The sequence below is a fragment of the Enhydra lutris genome, unplaced genomic scaffold (assembly GCF_002288905.1).
Source record: "Enhydra lutris kenyoni isolate GAN:26980312 unplaced genomic scaffold, ASM228890v2 scaffoldscaffold73, whole genome shotgun sequence".
Lineage (NCBI taxonomy): Eukaryota > Metazoa > Chordata > Mammalia > Carnivora > Mustelidae > Enhydra > Enhydra lutris.
The window spans coordinates 3363383-3382940 of NW_019154157.1; the positions used below are offsets into that span (position 1 = coordinate 3363383).

The 19558-nt window shown below is 56.0% G+C and overlaps 1 protein-coding gene across 2 annotated transcripts in view; it reads left to right on the forward strand.

Annotated features, from left to right (window-relative positions):
* Positions 1-18302, forward strand: part of LOC111160041 (zinc finger matrin-type 5) — a 28247-nt gene extending 9945 nt beyond the window's left edge. Inside the window, exons 2-6 of one of the 2 annotated variants that reach the window (XM_022522825.1) lie at positions 3521-3833; positions 8493-8555; positions 9937-10017; positions 12269-12380; positions 17935-18302. In XM_022522825.1, the coding sequence (XP_022378533.1) occupies positions 3707-3833; positions 8493-8555; positions 9937-10017; positions 12269-12380; positions 17935-18064 (513 nt within the window). In that variant the 5' untranslated portion in view covers positions 3521-3706 and the 3' untranslated portion in view covers positions 18065-18302. The remainder of the gene's footprint in view (positions 1-3520; positions 3834-8492; positions 8556-9936; positions 10018-12268; positions 12381-17934) is intronic. The other variant, XM_022522826.1, reaches the window with a different exon arrangement.
* The last annotated feature ends 1256 nt before the right edge of the window (positions 18303-19558 follow it).

Here is a 19558-nt window from a genome sequence, read left to right on the forward strand (position 1 = left end):
TCACACACACACACACACACACACACACACACACTCACTCTCTCTCTCTCTCTCTCTCTCTCTCTCTCTCTCTCTTTCTTTCTCTCCCCCCACCCCCCACTGCCGAGGGGCTCATCATTTCCAGTCCAAGTGCAGGCACCGCGAGACCTGCTCTGACTTTCTTTCCTGGAAGTGTGACTTGGGGTCCCCCGCGGCACCACTCTGAGCCCCAGTCTTCTCCTTCGCAAGTGGGCTTATAACACATACCTCTTGGGTTTGGAGGGGGGCCCGTGGTCCCCAGGGTATAGTAACTGATTAAAAAGGAGAGCAGTCAGGGGTGCCTGGGTGGTTCAGTGGGTTAAGCCTCTGCCTTCGGCTCAGGTCATGGTCTCAGGGTCCTGGGATTGAGCTCCGTGTCAGGCTCTCTGCTTGGCAGGGAGCCTGTTTCCCCTCCTCTCTACCTGCCTCTCTGCCTACTTGTGACCCCTCTCTCTTCGCCTGCCCCTCTGCCTACTTGTGATCTCTCTCTGTGTGTGTCAAATAAATAAAATCTTTAAAAAAAAAAAAAAAAAGGAGAGTAGTCAGCAGTGTGATTTGTTGGGAGGAGGCTTTCCTAAGCCATGAGGAGCGTGGGCTCTAGAGCTACCCTGCCCGGATTCCGAACCCAGTTTGGCTGCTTTCCAGCCCTGTGACCTTGGCTAAGGCACTTTGCTTTTTGGAGCTTCAGTGCCCTCATCTGAAGAAGTGGAGTAGGTCCTGCCTCACAGGTTGTCCTTAGGATTAAATGAGATGATGCGTTGTAAAGCTCTTAGCCTCATGCCACACTAGTAGGTGCTCAGTAAATCAAATAGTAGGTGACATTTCTTTAGCACTTGCTACATGCTGGACTTTATTAGTGTCATTTGTGTTTCCATTACTCTCATTAACATTTCAGTTGGATTACCAAACTTCTGTTTACTGCTCCGCAGGCAATCAGCTAACCCGTCAGAACCCCTGTCTCACATTGCTGCAGACCCCCTGTCTCACATTCCTGCAGCAAAAGGAGAGGGCGGGAGAGGTCCAAGGTCACCTGGCCAGCCTTGTGCCCTGTGTGGTTTTGTTCAGCTAAGACTGCCGCAGAGCCAGCGCTCTATCTCTGCCTCCCAGAGGGACACCCTCCCCTCCCCATGACTCTCCAGAGCCAGCAGCTCTCCAGAGCTTGAGGCTTCGTGAATGGCTTGGTTAAGCACTCGGCCGTTAAACGTTCATCTCTTACAATTTCAATCCAATTCCTATAAGTTTATTGGCAAGACGGGGTGTATTAGAGCTGCCAAATTTAATATATCAAGTCCATGTGTCTGGGATGTGGTTTCTCAGCAGTAATAGAAGAAGAGAGGTTTTATACGTTTTCATTTTGAATGACTGTTCCCGATCCCATTACAGCCCTTGACTTAATGGCTGCTATCCCTGTCTGCCGCAGGAAAGGCCTCCATCGACCCACCTGGCTGCCTGGACTGTCCAGGGGGCTTGTTTGTCTCTGTCTCTCTCCCCCTTCTCTTCTTCCCAAGATGCATTCCCCCATCCATCTGCCCTGTGGTCAGGTCCCAGCCGTATCTTTAATTTGCTAAGTCCTGGGAGTTGTGCTTTTGCCGTTAGCCTGGCTTGCTTAGGGAAGTCATTTTCCTTCCTCTTCTGGGCCCCTGCTCTGGGAAACAAGGGATCAGACTGTAGGACCTGAAGAGTGAGAGGGTAGTCTGGGCTCAGCCTTTGCATATCCCACTTGGCAGCCCAGAGTAGACCCATTCATCCTCCTGTCTCGTGTCAGTAAACCTGGGGACCCAAGGGCAGCCCTGACACTCAGAATTACCCCTTGCCTATGGCCGGGGATCTCCTGGGTCGGGTGTGGCAGCTGTGGTCACCATGGCTGAGGGGTCTTAAGACCCTGAAACATTCTCATTTCCCTCTCTGATTGGTGGGGACCTGCCATCTAAGAGTTTAGCTAATCTCCTGGCGAAACTGTTTGCATTTCTGCCTGAGCCTTCTGGCTTCTGTAAGCTTTGAGCTGGCTCAGGAAGAGAGGACACCCAGCAGTGGGATTTTTAGGGCATCTGGATTTTGCGTTTTCATCAGCTATGTGACCTTGGGCAAATCACTTCCTTTCTGTGAACCTCAGTTGTCCTGTAGGGAAAGTGGGAATTAACCCGTTTACTCAACAAATATTGGTTGCCTACTTTGTACTGTGCACCACTTTGGGTAGTGGGGCTCCAGCAGTAAACAAAACAAAAATATCCCCGCCTGCGTGGATTTATAGTCCTGTTGGGAGAAAAAGATAATAAGCATAACAAGTAACTTATTACTTCAAAGGTGCTAAAAATGAAGCAGGGAATGGGGAAAGCTAAGTAAATTCTGCAATTTTAAATAAAGCCCTCATAGGAGATTACTGAGAAGATAGTATTTGAGTGAAGATTGAAGGAATCCAGTGAGCAGGGTCGCAAGGGAGAGCATCCCAGCAGAGGGACCAGCAGGACCAGATGTATGAGGTGGCCGGGTGCCTGGCAGGTGCGAGAAGTGGAGATGAAGCTGATGTGGCCAGACTGGAGAGAAGGGGAGAGAGGAGGTCAGAGGTGGACTGGGGGGCTGGGGGGAAGGTGGGGAAGTGGCCAGAGGGTGTAAGGCAGTGGCTCTCCAGTCTGGTTGCATAGAATTCCCTGGGGAACTTTACAGAAATGCTGAGGCCTAGGTCTCACTCTTGAAGTTCCGTGATCACTGGCCCTGGGGTGGAGGCTGGGCATCAGAATTGTTGCCTGGAATGAGGCCTCGCAGGCGTACTCATTGGCCCGTGTAGTTCCTTCCGGGTTGTTCTGGGGTTTAAATGAGGCGTGTGTAACCAGAGCCTTCCTTACACTGGCCTTCAGGCCTTGCTCAGTTGGGGGCTGTGCTGCATGCTGTTGTTTCAGAATGTAGGTGAGGTCCCGAGCTCACGGCCAAGAATTCTCGAGACATCTTTGGTGCAAAAGAAGTGATCTTATTAAAGCATGGGGACAGGACCAGGGGGGGCAGCAAAGCTGCTGCACTGGGGTTGTGAGGAGTGGCTGGTGATATACTTGGGAGTTGGGGGATGTAAGGAAAAAGAGAGGGGTCCCAAAGGACTTTCATATGCTAATGAAGACCCTCGGGATGCTGGAGGCCTGGCTATTGTCCAGCTAAGGTTGTTTTTCCTTCTAGTAAGGTGTTAATGTTAAGATATTTGGGAGTTTCCAGAAGGAATGTTACTCTCTACGTATCCCAAGTACTTGTGAATGGGCTGCAGGTTATAAAGAAATTTAATTTTATTTACATTCCCTTCTGCCTTTGTTTCCCACATCACTGTGGAGGGGAGGGTGATGTTCGGGCTCCAGGAAATTGAGTCTATGGGTCTCTGAAATTTAGGCAACTGATAAGAATGCTTTTTCTTTGTGAATCGCTAAGATATTTGTACAGTGAGGGAGACTCCTGTCCCACATCCCGCGGGACGGTGATCGCTGTCAGTTAACCATTTGTTTCTTCCTTCCCTTGGTTTTAGGGCAGCCGGGAGTGCCCCGAGGCATGTCACACAGATCCCCCCCTGGCGGGTGCCAGGTGTCAGCCTCTGCTTTGTCCTCAGCCTGCCTCCTCTGTCACCACTGCAGGCTTTGGTGCTTGGCGCTTCTTCCCTACTCTTGACCGGGCACTTCGGCTTCTCCGGCAGCAGCACCCGGCATAACCCGCCATGGGGAAGCATTACTTCTGTGACTACTGCAACCGCTCCTTCCAGGACAACCTCCACAACCGCAAGAAGCACCTGAATGGGCTGCAGCACCTCAAGGCCAAGAAGGTCTGGTATGACATGTTTCGAGGTGAGCGCTGGCTGGCGGGGCAGCTGCGCCGATGGAGGCCAGCTCTCCGATCTTTCTTATGGGCAGACAAGGAAGTACCAGGGCCAGTGATAGGCTTGGTCAGGGCTCTTGGATGAGCCAAAGAAAGGAAAGCTGGGGCCACCGATGGGCCATGCAAGGGGCACGCTGGAATGTGAGCTCCGTCCCCCAGTAGTCTTGACTGAGATGGAGGCTCCCTTCTGGCAGCCTCTGGGGATACAGTGGCCAGGAAGAAGGTTTTTCCAGGGAGATAATGTTTGAGCCAGCGGTGGGAAAGACAGGGAAAAGCCAGCCTCAGCATTTGGGCAGAGAGTATGCGGAAGCAGTCGGTCACGAACAAAGCATTAGGTGCTGTCCGAGCAGAGGAGAGAAGGTGTGGCTGGACCAGTAGGAGAGGAGGTGGTAGGGGCTGAAGCCAGTGACAGGACTGGGGCCGGCTGGTGTAGGTGAAGGCCGTGCTCACGGGCTGCATTTGACAGTGAAGCCCGCCTGCCGCGTGAGTGTGGGGTGCAGAAAATGGCTGTTGAATGACTGGCCGGCCAGTTGAATAACCAAGCTGCGGGAGGGAGGGCTTTCCCGGGAAAGGCTTCTCAGAGCAGGTGCTACCAAAGCCAGTGAGTTCACGCCACAAGCACCTAGTGCAGAGCCTGGCACCTTCGAGGTGCTCGCTGCAAGGGAGCTGCTGGACAGCGAGGGAGACGTTGGGGTGGCCAGCCAGGAGCTGATCAAACACAGGGGGCTTGGCGGTGGGGTGGGGATGGGCCCAGAGCTTCTAGAATGAGCTGGGGCAGGGCCGATGCTTCCTGAGCCGGGGAGCAGGATTCCCAGAGCAAAAGGAAGGAGCTGAGTCTCAGCAGCCAAGAAGGGAGGAGAAGGGCAGAGTCTGCCCTGGTCTGCGAGTGGGAATTCCACTCGTAAGAAGGGAGTGGGCGTTTATGGAATGCCTGCTGCACTTTTGTGGTTTGTCCTTTGCTTCATCAGCAAATCTCTAAGGCTGAGCTCCGCCCTTCAAGTTAAGATCACCTGGAGACCCTGAAATAAAAAACTTATTGGTCACCTGAGCCCATCCCCAGAGGCAGGTTTGGGGTGGGGCCTTGGCATAGTATGTTCAGAGCTCTCCCAGACTCATTCCTGAGGAGGAAGCTGAGGCTTCGGTGAGGGAGGGCGGCCAGGCTGCGCAGCAGGCCAGGCATGGCTGAGGTCACAAGGGGCTGGGAGTGGGAACAGAGTGGTACCAGTGGCAGAGGGTTCTCCGAGGTGCCTGGGAGGCCTCTGACTCTGGTGTCAGGCAGAGGCTCCCTGCCCCGCAAATCCAGTGGGGACTGCGATCTGGCAGGAGCCAGGCCTCAAGATTACCTTGGTATTTGCTTCTAGCTCCAGAATCTCAGCTGAAGAACAGGTGGGTCTTTGGGTCTAGGGCTGATTGGCAGAGGCTGTTGTATTACTTAAAGAGAGAAAGAAAGATGAAAGAGTCGGTACAGTAAGCCCCTTCTTGGGGGCCCTGCATTCCTAGTGTCCTCTCACATCCCCCAGCATATTCAGTCCTTAGAACAGCTCTACAAGGGAGGCTGGGCAGGTGGGGGTCCCCACTTAAAGGTGGTGACTTCAAGATGGTAGATGATATTCACCCGGGGTCCACAGCAAGCGCAGGAGCTCTTTCCACTTTATGAGGCTTCCCCGGGGCTCCAGCTTGTCTGAGCAAACTGCACAGCACAGACCTTGGGGAGGCACGTGGCACCCCAGCCTCGACTAGGATTCAACACCCACTTTGCTCCCAGTTTCATGGCCTTAGACAAGTCCCCTCACCCGCAGCGGGACTGACCATGCATCTGCCGTGGCCAGGACAGGTATGAGTACTGGAGCTAGGCTGGCTGGCTGGCTGTCCCAAGGTGTCACTCACGAACAGTGTTGTCCTGATTCTACCCTGTGTAAAAGAGCTCTAACAACAGTACCCACCTCCTAGGGATGTGACAGGGGCTCAGTGTTTTCATGACGACTGTGTGGCAATAAGGGTTCACTCAGTAGGAACCATGTGGGTCCACAAAAGGATTGGCCTCAGGCCCTTTATCTCAGTGAGCACTTAGTATGTCCTTGGCTCCCAGGGCCCCCTCTCCTAGGCAACTCCACTCCCAGTTATAACGGTGTGTTCTTGGCAGAACCCCTGTCTTGTACAGGCCTCCATGCCCTGCCCACCTGGCCCTCCAAGCCCCAACCACTCTGGCCATTACAGGTAGTGTCCCTTCAGTGGGCATGCCTTTTCTGCTGTCCTCCATGCCCTCAGCCTAGCCCTTCCATCTCAGAACTCAGCTCAGGCACAGTGTCCTCAGGGTTGCACTCTCCAGTCCCCAGGCGAGGTCAGGTCATTTGGCTGCATGCTAGCTGTTCCCCTCTTTATGTCCACATGGCTTAGTGTGACTGTTGGACTGGAAGGGAGAAGCAGGTCTGACTTATTCTCCACTAAATCCTCATCCTGGCGTGGTGCCTGGCACACAGGACGTGCTCAGTAAATGTTTGTTAGATGAATATCTAAACGAACAAGCAAACAAACACCAGGCACCAGGGCAGCTGTTAATTTTGTGAGATGAAGCAAGAAGGACCAATAGGGTCAGATCATGAGGAGCCTTGAATACCAGGTTGGAGGAGCATGCCTTCTTTGCGCAGGCCCTGGTTTCGGGTTCTCAGTCCTGGGTGCCTTTCAGAGTCCCTGAGGAGCTTTTAACAATTCTCATGCTCTCCCTGTCGGATGAATTAAAGCAGAACCTGAGAAGGATGGGCCCAGGGATCCCTGTATTTTAAAGGCTGCCTGGTGATTCTGCCATGTGGCTGGGGTCAAGAACCAGGGTGCTGGGCAGCCTAGAACTTTTCTGCCACACTGAGTCCCCAGGACGCCTTGGCTAAGACTTAGGCTCAGACCCCCACCCCAGCTCAGCTACTCTACCTCTGGGATGTGGAGGTGGGACGGGGCAATGTTCACATGCCCCGACCAGCACACCTCCTGTGGGAAGGTCTGTGGGACCAGCTGGACGGGCTGAGTCTGACAGGCCCAGTGCTGATGGAGGGCACCCCCTACCCTAATGGCCCCACCCACACTCCACCGGGTCACCCCTGGAGGGAGTTCTCTCATAACCAACTCCTGACCACAGCAGCCCACCCTCACCGGTTGCCTAGTGCCGGGGAAGGGAGGAAGGGCGAACCTCCCATCAGAGCCGGCCACTTCACCCGCCACAAGGGGAGCCGTGGCCACTTGGGGAAGGGCAGGGGCTTTAGACTCACACCAGGGTTCAAACCTGGCGCTGCCACTTCCTGACGATGTGCCCTTGCCCCTGTTCTAACTTCGGTTTTCCCCTCTGCAAGGTGGGGATGTTAGAGCCGTGCCGTGGGCTCGTGAGGAGGACACGAAATAAGAACTGCCACCGCTCAGCGTTGGTCGAGCGTCCACGACAGAGGTTCTGAGCCCCGGCTTCACGTTAGTGTCACCTGGGGAATGTGATGCCGAAGCCACTCCCAGCCCCACTGTCCTGGCAATTGTAATGTGCCCTCAGGCTTGGGATCACCAGGGGCCTCTGCCAAGGGCTCTGTGTCTTATTCGCTTTTCACAGCAACCCTACCAGAGGAGAATTGTCCTCCCATTTTACATGCGGGGCAACAGAGACTTGGAGAGATAAAGCCACTTGCCTGGAGTCAAGTGTACGGGAACTTGGAAACCCGTGGTCTTTCCTCTGCTCCAGTGGCCTCTAGAAAAGGCAGCGGGACCCATGCGGCAAGTGTCCAGCCCAGGCTCCCAGGGCAACATCAGGGCTTCCAAGTCAGAGCCCCTTCCTGTCTTACTCACAGATTTTGACTGATTGATTCTTTACCTACCGAGAAACACACAAAACTTAAATCATAAGTATATGATAAAATAAAGGTCAAAAAATTGGAGGAAACCAGGGTTAAGGTTTGCTTCCGGAAAGATTGCTGGGAAGTCCTGCGGAGGCCTGCAGCTGGCAGGGCGGAGGAGGGAACGAGAGCAGCAGGTTGCAGGCTTGGCCGTGGACCGATGCCTGAGCCCTGGGACTTACTGGTGGGCTTCCTGGGCACCAGGAGGGTTTTTTTAGCTTTCTATTTTGAAATAATTACAGAGTCACAGAAGTTGCAGAGACAGTATGAGAAGTCTACCATACCAGGATTTAAAACAAAACAAAACAGGTGCCTGGGTGGCTCAGTGGGTTAAGCCTCTGCCTTCGGCTCAGGTCATGATCTCGGGGTCCTGGGACCGAGCCCCACACTGGGCTCTCTGCTCAGCGGGGAGCCTGCTTCCCCTTCTCTCTCTGCCTGTCTCTCTGCCTACTTGTGATCGCTCTATAAAATAAATAAATAAAATATTTTTTAAAAAAATAAAACTACCCAGGTGGTTCCATGGCATGGTCAAGGCCAAGAGCCTCAGACCTAAAACTTGGTTCTTGCCTTTGGTTAGGTCTGGGTGGGGAGGAAGGGGCTGAGGTCACCTGAAGCTCAGATGCTTCTGCCCAGCATCCCTCCCTGTGGTCATCCCTTCCTACACTCCTCTGTGGGTGGGAACTCTTCCCTTTTCGGATTTCGGGGATAGGAAGTGCCTGTGTGCAGCCTGAGTCTGAACCCGGACCCTCTCTCTTCTTGCAGATGCGGCTGCCGTTTTGCTAGATGAACAGAACAAGAGGCCTTGTAGGAAGTTTCTACTGACAGGTAACCTGTTCTACTCAGTTAGGGTCCCCCTTAGGACCAGCATGCCCCATCTGGCCTGCTCAGACCTCTGCGGAGCCTCTCCCCTACCCCAGCCACCACCCAAGCCCAATTTATGGTCTTGGTGTGTCAGCCAGCTGGTCACTTAGAACCTTCCCAAGGATTGTGCCTTGGGAATGACTTCCAGGGCCTAGTTCCTCAGCTCTTCGGACCTAAAATATGATTTTACCAGCCCACCCAGAACAAGCAAGCACTGGGAGATTGCAAATAAATCTAGGAGACATTGGTGGCTGTGATGGACTGGCTGATTAGGTTAGCCTGGGAGCCCACCCTCCAGCAGGGAGGGCTGGAGATGGTAACAGGTATGATGAGAAGCTTCAGAATTAGAACCAAGAATGCTAAGTGTTGATTTGACTGCTCAACACTCACCAAATAAAGGTGCAATATACTTCAAAGAGATGAAAACCTCAGTAAGTGAAGGAACCAAGAGCAGATGAAGATAAGGTAGGAAAAAGAAGACAAAGCCAAGAGAATGATTCATTTCCTCCATGCTTGCTTTGAGTTCCTGTATACTCTCTAGGTATTTGGCCCTAAGCTTCCTAATGGCCAAGGCAAAGAGGGGAACCATGGTGATTACCATTAAGTGTGTAAGAGAGCTTGGCCCTGGGGAGAGGTAATGCTGCTGGCTTAAAGAAGACAGGTGAATGGCTGTTTTCCCCTCAGGAGACAGTGCTGCCCCTAGAATGGTCACCAGGACCGCAGGTCAAGGGCCTCCCCAGCAGACTTCACTTGGCTGTGAAAACACCACTGGGACGTTCTGCTGGCTTAAGATACCTGCAGGCTCCTGCTATTTTGAGACATGAGTTGGTCTCCCTGGTTGAGATTCAGAAAGCTCTCCTGGGCTTTGGTGCCTCCTTGATTGAAGCTACAATTGAAACCTTTCTGGGGAGCAGTCCAGTGGCTCATGCAAACCAAATGGGCAGGTGGGCACCAGGCAGAGAGCACAGCAGATGCAAGGGCCTGGATTGAAGAGAGGAAGCGTGACCCTTTCAGGGACCCCCCCACTGTGGTTTGTTGAGGCTGGGGAACAGGGGCCAGGGGCCAGGAAAGTGGTGACAACAGACAAGCCTACAGAGGCCGGTCCACCCCAATCACGGAAGGCTTCGCGATTTGCTTCCCAGGGTCGTGAACGGGGCAGAGTGGACCAGATAGGTTGCTCTGGCTGCTTGGGTGGGTGGAGCTAGAGAGATTCCAAGTTTTTCTTTGGGGGTGGGATTGTTACTCTGTAGGCTCTAAAGCCTTTTGCCCCCACAGGGTGCCCCTCTGCACACGGTGGGAGCTCTTCCAAGTGGTGAGTAACTGTCTTCCCTGGCTTCTATTGCAGGCCAGTGTGACTTCGGCTCCAACTGCAGGTTTTCCCACATGTCAGAGAGAGACCTCCAGGAGCTGAGCATCCAGGTGGAGGGTGTGTTTTGGCGGGGACCCTGGGTTGGGGCGTGAAGCGGGTTTCTGGGGGTGGGGTGCCAGATCTGAGGCCCGCAAAACCGCTGCCTCCCCACCTCCTTCTCCTTTTTCTTTTAAAATAGATTCTTTTTTTTTTTTTTCCCCTCTCAAAGATTTTATTTATTTGCCAGAGAGAGAGAGAGACAAGCAGGGGGAGTAGTAGAGGGAGAAGCAGCCTCCCTGCTGAACAAGGAGCCCAGTGCAGGACTCGATCCCCAGACCTGGGATCATGACCTGAGCCAAAGGCAGGTGCTTAACTGACTGAGCCACCCAGGCACCCCCTCCTCCTCTTTTGTGTCATCCTGTGGGAATAAGCTGAGGGCTGCCCCAGGTGATGGGGTGGGTGTCAGAAAGGCCTCCACACCGCTGCAGGCATGAGTGGAGAAGGAATGAGGGGGCCCCCATCTGTGTTCTCTGTGGGGTTTAAAGTGGTATGTGGGGCTTTCCTGTCCAGGAGCCCTGAAGGGTGTGCCTCAGCCTCATTTGTGCCCTGCTGGGCACCCATTCCTGCATATCCTTCCTCCTTCCCTTCATCAAGCAACATCTATCTCCAGCCCTTACTCAGCACCAGGCAGATCCCCTATTGCATCCTGGGGACAAAGGGATGTCTAGGACACCTTCCCTGCCCTCAGAACTCTCAGGTCTAGTAATTCCAGGGAAGAACAAGTTTAGCTCCCTGTGGAAACTGCCAAGTCTGCTTTTGGGAAATTCACTTCCCATTTCTCCAGTTAGAGAACAAGGCCATTTGCACTTAGATGGTCTTAGTCAATCTTCTCTTGCAGCCCCTCATGGAACAGATGGAGAAACTGAAGCTAGCCCAGGGCAGAAGGACCTCACATGAGCCCCCCGCAGTGAGAGGCTGATTCTGGCCTCCCAGGGCGCTGCTGCCCACTCTTCCCTCTGTCCGGGTGGCCGCAGGGCAGGCAATGAGTGTCCGGGGCAGCTTGGCCTTTGCCCTAATCCCCAGTGGGCCTCACCGCCCCCCCCTCCCCCGCTACCAACCAGTCATAACCTTCAGGCCACGCACTGCTCTGGCCTGGCCCAGACACAGGGTTTCCAGGAGCTCTCCCAGGGCAGAAGTGAGGCCCCACAGGCCTCGCCAGCAAATCCTGGCAGTGGTGGCATCTCCAGCTCTTCACTGGCCGTGGGCTCTCAGGGAACCCTTGGCCCATGGTGGGGAGAGCCTAGGCCAGTGGACCTGCAGCAGGAGACGGGGCTTGGTAGAGACAGGGATGGGGGAAGCCTGAGGGGGCTGGAAGCAGAGGTGTGCACCCCCTCACCCCCCGGTTGCACCTCTGATAGTCCTTGCTGTGCCACATCCCCTGTGACCTTGGCACAGAGCTAAACCTCTTGGAGGCAATGTCCTGACGCGTTGTAAAGGTGAAGTAGGATGAACTGTGTGCAGTGCTAGCCCAGGCCCTGGCCCCCTCATTGGTGCCCGAGTCGGATTGTTTTCCTCTGGCCCCCAGGCCCTATCCCACATCCTCCCAGAGATCCTGACCCATCTCACACTCGGCTTGTTTGAACCGTTGACTCACTTTGAAGTGAGCTGAGGTTTTTACAGGATATTTTATGAGAAGAGAAACCAGGTTGGGGCACCTGGGTGGCTCAGTCGAATGGACGTCTGCCTTCATCTCGGGTTGTGATCCCAGGGTCCTGGGATCGAGCCCCACATCAGGCTCCCTGCTCAGCGGGGAGCCTACCTCTCCCTCTGCTGTGCTCACTCTCTCAATCTCTCTCTCTCTCTTTCTGGCAAATAAATACAATTTAAAAAGAAAGAAAGGAAAAAGGAAAGAAAAGGAAACCAGGAAGCTGAGGCTTCTTCCCCTGCCAAGGGTCAGAGAGACCTGGCAGGCAGCAGGGCAGAGACCCAAATCCTGCTCTGCCCTGGTCTGCAACCCATGTTGCCTCTCTGCCCCCAGGTTTGGGCCCCTCCTGAAGACCAGACTCTCTAATGCTTTATCATGCGTCCAACTGCAAAAAGCTTGGGAGGCAGCCGGTGTTTTATCTCCACTTAATGAGGAAGCAGAGTGAGACCCAGAGGGGCAGGCCTCGGAAGGGAGCCGCGTGGTAGGGACTGCCCAGTGGCTCTGCTCCTGGCCTCCCAGCTTGTGCACTCATCCCCAGGAAGGTTCTGGATGCTTTGTGGGAGGTTGGGGTCCAGCCAGGGGTGACTATGCCCCTCACTCACCTCTGTTTCCCTATCTTCACAGAGGAGAGGCGGGCCAGGGAATGGCCACTAGATGTTGTCGAGCTCCCTGAGGGCCGTCTGGAAGACTGGTTGGAAAAGAGAGCCAAGCGGCTGAGCTCAGCTCCAAGCAGCAGGTACAGTCCCATGGGTCCCCGTCTCCTAAGCCCTCTGGGAGAGTACGCTAGCCAGCCTGCCCTTACTGGAAGCCGAGTCGTCTCCATGAACTGCCTTGGCCCAGGTACCAGACATGGATGCCCCCACAGAGCTCCTCAAGGGAGGAGCCACACTGGGACTCTTGGGTCCCCAGGCCCAGGCGAAAGGCTGAGGGGCACTCATTTAAGGGTTCTTTTTCCGAGCCCCATTCTCCCGCCTTGGTGGCTCCTCCCTTAATTGGCATCTGTGCTGGCTGAAGGGGAGGCAGGTGGCCAGGCCAGCCTGACTGGACATCACCAAGTCCATTGCCAGAGGGAGGGACCTGATTGTGGTTCTGGAAACCCACAGGGTGCCAGTCACTGAGCTGTCTCCTCTCTGGCCCTGCCAGATAGGCGCGGTTACCCCGACCCTGCAGAAGGGGAGGTAAGGGTGTGACTTGCCCAAGGGCACACAGCCAAAAGGCAGAGCTGGGATTACTCAGAGATGTGACTAGCTCACTCTCACTGTCCCGCTGCCTCCTTGAGGAGGGGGCCTGGGGCGGCTGGGCCCCGCTGCTGCCAGGGCCTGGCACTCAGTATGCTCAGAAGTGGGTGGAGCACCCTGGGTCAGGGGCCCTCAGGTGTGCGCTGCCTGCGGTCCCAGGGCTCCTGGGCTCTTCTGCCTGGTGTTGAAGGAGGGAGAGAGCAGGGAAGGGGCTACCGGATGTGCCTGTTAGCTCCCTGCGACTTTGTAAAGCTGCTTGCACTGGGCCGCCTCACTTTGCCTGTCTTGCAATGGGGCTTCAGACCCTGTTGTCTCTGTGGTGTGGTCCATTGCAGCAGTGGCCTGGCCTGGGCTGAGGGAACCTGGCCGGACAGTTGAGGGTGAGGCCTTGCCTCTGAGCCCTGCCAGGAGGTAGGGGCTAAACTTCTGGCGTTCTCTCCATGTCCCCATGGAGAGAGCTTTTTGTTAAACCATTTTAAGATTAACCTTTAGTTGTTGGGTTTTTTGGTTTTTGTTTGAGAGAGTGTGAGTTGCAATTGTGATGGGGTGCGACAGAGAGAGAGGGAGAATCTTAAGCAGGCTCCACACCTTGCATGGAGCCTGATGCAGGGCTCAATCTCACGACCCTGAAATCACTATCTGAGCCAAAATCAAGAGTCAGGTCCTTAACTAACTGAGCCACCCAGGCACCCCAACTTTTAGTTGTTTCTTAGCTGTTTTAGATCTGCGTCATTTTGTCCCCTCACCTAAAAACAATACAGTACAGACACATATGTTAGAGTGTGATGTCTGTCCCTTTTGGTTCTGTCTGAGGTGGTTGTGATTTGGGTCAGGGGAGTGCCCCTTTGGGACTTGTCCAGGGATCCATGTCTCGAGCCCCAGGCCCCATCAGCCGTGTGTCAGAGGGCTGGGGCTGGTTGGAGGCACCCAGAGAGTTCTAAGGCCTTCCCCACTCTCCTCCTGCTTGGACCTGGCTACCTGTGGGTCTCAGCTGTGCTCCCCACTCGCCTCCCTGCTCTGACTTGGTGCATATTCTGTTGGGAGGGAGCACCGAAAGCCTGGGTACCTCCTGAGCTTTTCACAAGGCTCAGGAAGACCCAGTCCCTGGGCTGGCCCGAGTGTAGGAGTGGGTAGAGACGGGTGACCAGAATTCCTCACCTAGGGACAGATGTGTCCCAGTGCTATCCAGTGCAGGATGCTTGTGACCATGAGACTCAGAGGACTGGGGGATGAGGTGGAGAAACTGAGGCTGAATGATGTCCAGATGAATGAGGCCCAGAGTCTCAGGTAGAGGTGGTAAACATTGATAATCAGGGGTGCTAGGTGCTGTGGTGCGCCTGGCCCTTGGCCCTGGGCATTTAAGGGCATTGGTGCCCCTGGTTTGTGGCTGAGGGATCTCAACCCCTCCAGGAGAATGTGAACGTCCTGGTCCCACACCTGCTATCTTCAGCAGCACTGAGCTGTCACTTGAGAAAGAGCTGAAGCCCCTGCTTGGTCTAGACCCTGGGCCACCTCTGTCACCAAGGGCCCCCACCAAGCTGGACATCTGGAGTAGTCGCGGCAGCAGCCAGCTGCTAGGACAGCAGTCGCTGTTTCTGGGGTGGGGCCTGCAACCGGGGACCACCCTAAGCTCTAGGGAGTGTCAGCCCTGTCCTTTGTGCCCCTTACGCCCTGGGCACTCGAGCTGGCCCCTTCCAGAGGACCTGTTTTTCCCAGCAACCCCTTGTCCTCTGTGCCTGTGTACCTTTCCACCTGCCTCCCGAGGGCTCAGAGACAGAATGGATTGCTATTGGGGCAGAGCAGGCCTCTCTGGCCTTAAGAAAAACGTTGCTAGAAGGGAGGTGACCATTTATTACCTTGGCCGTCACTGCTTCGGTGTTCCTCAAGCCCTCTCCCATAGGGCGTTCTCAGGAAGGAGAGCCCCTTAGTCCGCAGCCCATGGGTGTTGGGCTCTGCGCCTCCACTTGTGGCAGGGCCCCTGCTGGGTCAGGGGATTCAAGTCCCCGGGCTGCTTCGTCCTGGTCCCCGAGTCTCTTACCCTGGAAGCAGCCCCACAGAGACCATTCCCTCTGTGCCCCTCACGCACCCCAGCTTCCCCCACGGACGCAGCAGTCCCTCCCGGTCTCCCACCTAGACTCTGCCCCTCCTGACTGTCCTCCACAGAACAGCCCCAGCCCGCTTCTAAAACACTTCCAGGCCCTGACCAGGCCCCGACCCTTGCGTCAACCCTCCTGGGCTTCCTCGACCTCAGGGACTCTGCACTCTGCCACCCAGCTCGACAGACCCCAGGGAAGCCCAAGCCCATGCAGTCCCCTCACCTTTTTCATCTGGCATCTGTCAGTCCCTCGGGATGCTGGCGGCTTCTTGGATGTCGTGGGCATTTCTGTTTGGTGCACATGTGTACACTACTCTGTCTGCCTGGAACTGCCTCCCCACCTCTGCCTGGCAAAGCAGACTCATCCTTCAGGCTTTAGCTAAGACGCCCCCCTCTCGGCGCCGAGCTTACATTGTTGCCGTTCAGGCTTGGCGCAGGCTCAGGCCATGTTGACTGCATCTGAGCATGTAGGGGAGCAGGGTCCCTGGCCTGGAGGACTATTCCCTGGGTGTTGGTGCTGTGGACCCCTTCTGGGGACCAGTCTGGTGGCTCCTCTTCTCTGGGTGTGTTTCCTCCCCCGAGGTACAGGGTGAAGATGGCTGCCTGGTCCCCATGGGGCCACCTGCACCTGAGGGCTCCAACCCCATGGCCTGAGCCATGGCTTCGAGGTGTACCAGGCCAACCCTTCTTGTAAAAGGGGGAAATAGAGGCCCTGTGAGCCCCCAGCCTGGCACATGGCACCATCCTCCTTGGCCCACTGACCCTGAGGGATCTGCCCAGAGCAGACAGTGGCAAGAGGGAGAGGCTGGCCTCAGATGTGGACTAATCCCCCGGCAAGGCCAGTGCTTGTCCCTGTTTTCCATTGTTGGCTCTTCAGATTGTGACTTTATCCCTCTTAATCTCCCCCTTTTGCACCCCTCTTCCGACTGGCGCTACTGTTCCAGCCCAGGCGCTTCCCTAAGACTCTTTTCTTCGGCTCAGAACCGTGACTGGGGAAAAGCAAAAGAGAGCTGCTCCTGTCCTTGCGCCGGGGGCACACAGGCCACGAGAGAGGCCACAGTCGGCCTTGTGCACCCCAGTGTCCCGTGCGCTCTGTGTGGGACAGGAGGAGTGTGCTCCAAGAGCTCAGGGGCCCTGAGAATGTGTCCATGTCTGAGCCCATGAAGGGGCTGCCCTTATGCTGGTGGGAGGCCCCAGCTGCCCAGGAATCGGCCCCATCTTCTAGAGAAGGGTCTGGGGCTCACAGGAAGGGGTTCACCAGGATCACACCCTCTCTGCAGAGAATTGCAGTCACTTTAACCCTGCGGGAAGCCCGAGGTTGGCTGGCAGCTGGGGCTCTCCCTTCCAGCAACGGCGGAGCTCCCCCACTCCCACCCTTCTCTGCAGCTGGCGGAGTTTATGAAGTCTCCTCAGTGCCATAAATCACGTTGGGAGCTGCTTCCCGCACTCTCCAGCAGGCAGCGAGCGGCTAAGCAGGGGATTTCCCTGGCCTCTTGTACCAGGAGGCCGCCTGAAGTCCTCAAGTGTGCTCCCTCCTGCGGGTCAGGCCCCAAGAGTGTCAGGCTGGGGGGCGGTGGTGGTGGCAAGGCAAACTCCCAGGGATCCGGACCCCAGCCACCACCTCTGCATCGGAGGCCTGAGGCCTCTCCAAACCTCTCAGAGGCCCAGGACTTTCCCCCTTGGCAGAGGGCTGGATCCCAGCCTCCACTGAGAGCTGGGCCTGCGGCCTGGGGGCAGTGTCTGGAGCCCACATCCATGTTGCCCGTTAGCTCTTAATCCCCCAATCCCTGACTTTGTGTGACTGACTCTTCACCCCTCAGTTGCCTCATCTATCAAATGGGGTTCACATGAAGGTGCTTGAGGTTTCTCTAGACCTTGGTGTCTGGCCCAAGGCAGTGCCTAGTCAGTAAGGGCACTCAGCGTGACTCCTCGTCGTCAGCAGACATTCACTGGGTGGCCTCCCTGCGCCAGGCCTGGCTCTGGCTCCTGGGGGACTGGCGGACACCACCCCTAGCCTCCTGGTCTCTTCCACATGAGAGCTCCAGTCCCACAGGGGAGACATGAGCTCTCCGGTGAGTTCAAAGTGCTCCGTAGCCTGTGAGGGGCATGGAGGCCCTGCAACAGCGGACTGGGTGGGGATTAAGTCCAGAAGCATTGGAATGTGGAGCTGGGGGGCGAGGGAGGGGCGGGGACTGCCTTTGCACCTCAGTCTGCTCCCTGAGGACAGGCAGCCCCTGGCTGGGCACCCAGGGCAGATGCTCCACATAGGCCCTGGGTTCCCAGGTGGCCGCTCCAGGGGAAGGAGAGTGAGCTGCATGAGAAATGAGGCTTTTAAAAAAAAGTTTAGACAATATTTTTTTTTCTGATTTCCAAGGCTTGCATGCTTGTAAAACTTTTCTTGAAAAGTATAAAGGAAGTAAAAAAGTCACCCATAACTACACCACGCAGATAGAACCACTGTTAACATTTTGCTTTGTCTTCCAGGGTTTTTTTTTATGCATTTATATATGTTATATATCTTTAAACAAAAATAGTATCATGCTATATACATTATTTTATAAGCTGCTTTTTCTCTCTACTCACACAGTACATCATGACACCTTTCCTTATCAGTGCATACAAGGCTGCCTTCACCATTACTCGGGCTGCTTAGCATTCGCTGCTGTGGTCGTGCAGGTGTGTTTAATCAGTCCCCCACAGGTGGACACAGGTTTTTTTCTGCTGCTTGTAGCTCAGTCTCTCCCCACAGCCCTGCTGTTTCATCTGGGCTCATTCCTGGAGGTGTGATTGCTGGCTCGAAGGGTCTGCGTGTTTTTGAGGCTCCACCTTCCAGAAAGGTCACTCAAGCAGCTGACCGTAGCTGGGGTGGTGGGGAGAGGGGGTACTCGGGGCAGGTGGCTCAGCCCAGGCTGGGGCTGGACCCCATTCTCATTTTCTGACTTTCTCCTCCTCTCTAGGGCCGAACCCATGAGAACCACCATCTTCCAGTACCCCATAGGCTGGCCGCCGGTCCAGGAGCTGCCTCCATCCCTGCGGGCACCCCCACCCGGGGGGTGGCCCCTGCAGCCCAGCGTCCAGTGGGGCTGAGCCTCTCGTCCCCACCTGACACCCCTCGGGTCAGCTTCGGTGTCAGTCACGATACAGATAAGGGCCCCTCCTGGAGACACGGGGGGAGGGGCGCCCACTGCCTCCTGAAGCCATTGGTCCTAGCCCCAGTCCTAGCTTTGCTCTAGGCAGTTACACCCTCCTGCCCTCATGGGACATCCTGAGAAGATGGATGAGAAAACTTCCTTCTGGGTGTTTATAAAGAAAGTCTGTCACCATGGTGGTGTGTTTCGTCCTTGGCCAGCGCCGTCAGCTCTGCTCCCCAAGCCCCTGGTCTGAGGACGGGCGGGACTGGGGTTGAGATGAGGTCCTCTGCTGGGTGAGGAGCGCTGTGGCCCTTCTCCTGGGAGGGCCGGCGGGGGCTCAGCACAGCTGGGCAGAGGGTGTGCCAGTGTGGCTGGGATGGTCACCCGGGTGTAAGGGGACTCCGGATCTGGGAGAAGAGCTCAGGGACTCCGTCCGCTGTCTCCAGTCCCCACATCTGCCCATACTGAGCTGGTGCCCGAACGTGAGATGGCAGAACCGGGGCCCGGTGGGAGCTGTGTCTCTGGCCTGTGTAGAGAGGTTGGGGGACCCAAGAGGACAGTCCCTGGACTTGGGGGAGTGGCCTGGTTGAGTTTCTTGGCACCCACAGTGCTGGGCTATACCAGCCCCTTAGCCCAGCAATGACACTGGGCCCTCCCCCAAGTCTTCTGCCTGGAGGAGTCCCTGGGCTGGTGGGGCAGTCACACAGGCTCTTGGGCGATATAGAGCCTCTAGGCCCCTGGTCTGCCTCCTGCCTCACTGCACTCCAGTTCTAGATTCTGTGCTGGGTGGTGGTGGGCAGTGTGGCCCTCGGGCCGGTGGGCCTCAGACTGGGGGGCTCAGAGGGTGCAGAGACTGCTGAGCCACCTCAGATGCCCCATCTGCTGGGAGCTTTTGCCCTTTCTGAAAAATTCCTGTTGAAGGGGGTACCGTATCTGGGGGCCCTCTGGGCCTCAGGCTGCTCATCTGTGAAATGGGCAAATGCTCTGCCCCCAGTGGGTGCCTGGAGGAAGGCTGGGTTTGAGTCTAAGGAGGATCAGAGAAAGGGACCCTAGAGAAGGCCAGGGGCCTCCTCAGGCTTGGCCAGGGAATAGGGCCCAGGAGACCCCAGGCTTACCCCCTCTCCAGGAGGAAGCCTCCTGCCCCCATCTCCACCCGGCCCATGGCCCTGGGCAAATCTCAGGGACCAGGGTCAGGTTGGCTTTGTGGCCCCAGGCACAGGGTGCTGCTTCTTCCTGTCTAAGTGACCACATCAGCTAGCGGACCCTGTATAGATGCCTCCTAGATTTCCCAGGAGCCCCTGGACAGTGGGAGGGAGAGAGTGCTACATACAGGCGCGGGCAGGTGCAGGCGGGGCCGGGGGCTGTCCTTGGAACCAACCACCAGGCCCTCCGCAGCCGGGCCACGGCACCATGCAAGGGCCCTCAGGTCAGATGGGGTGGGGTTGCCGGA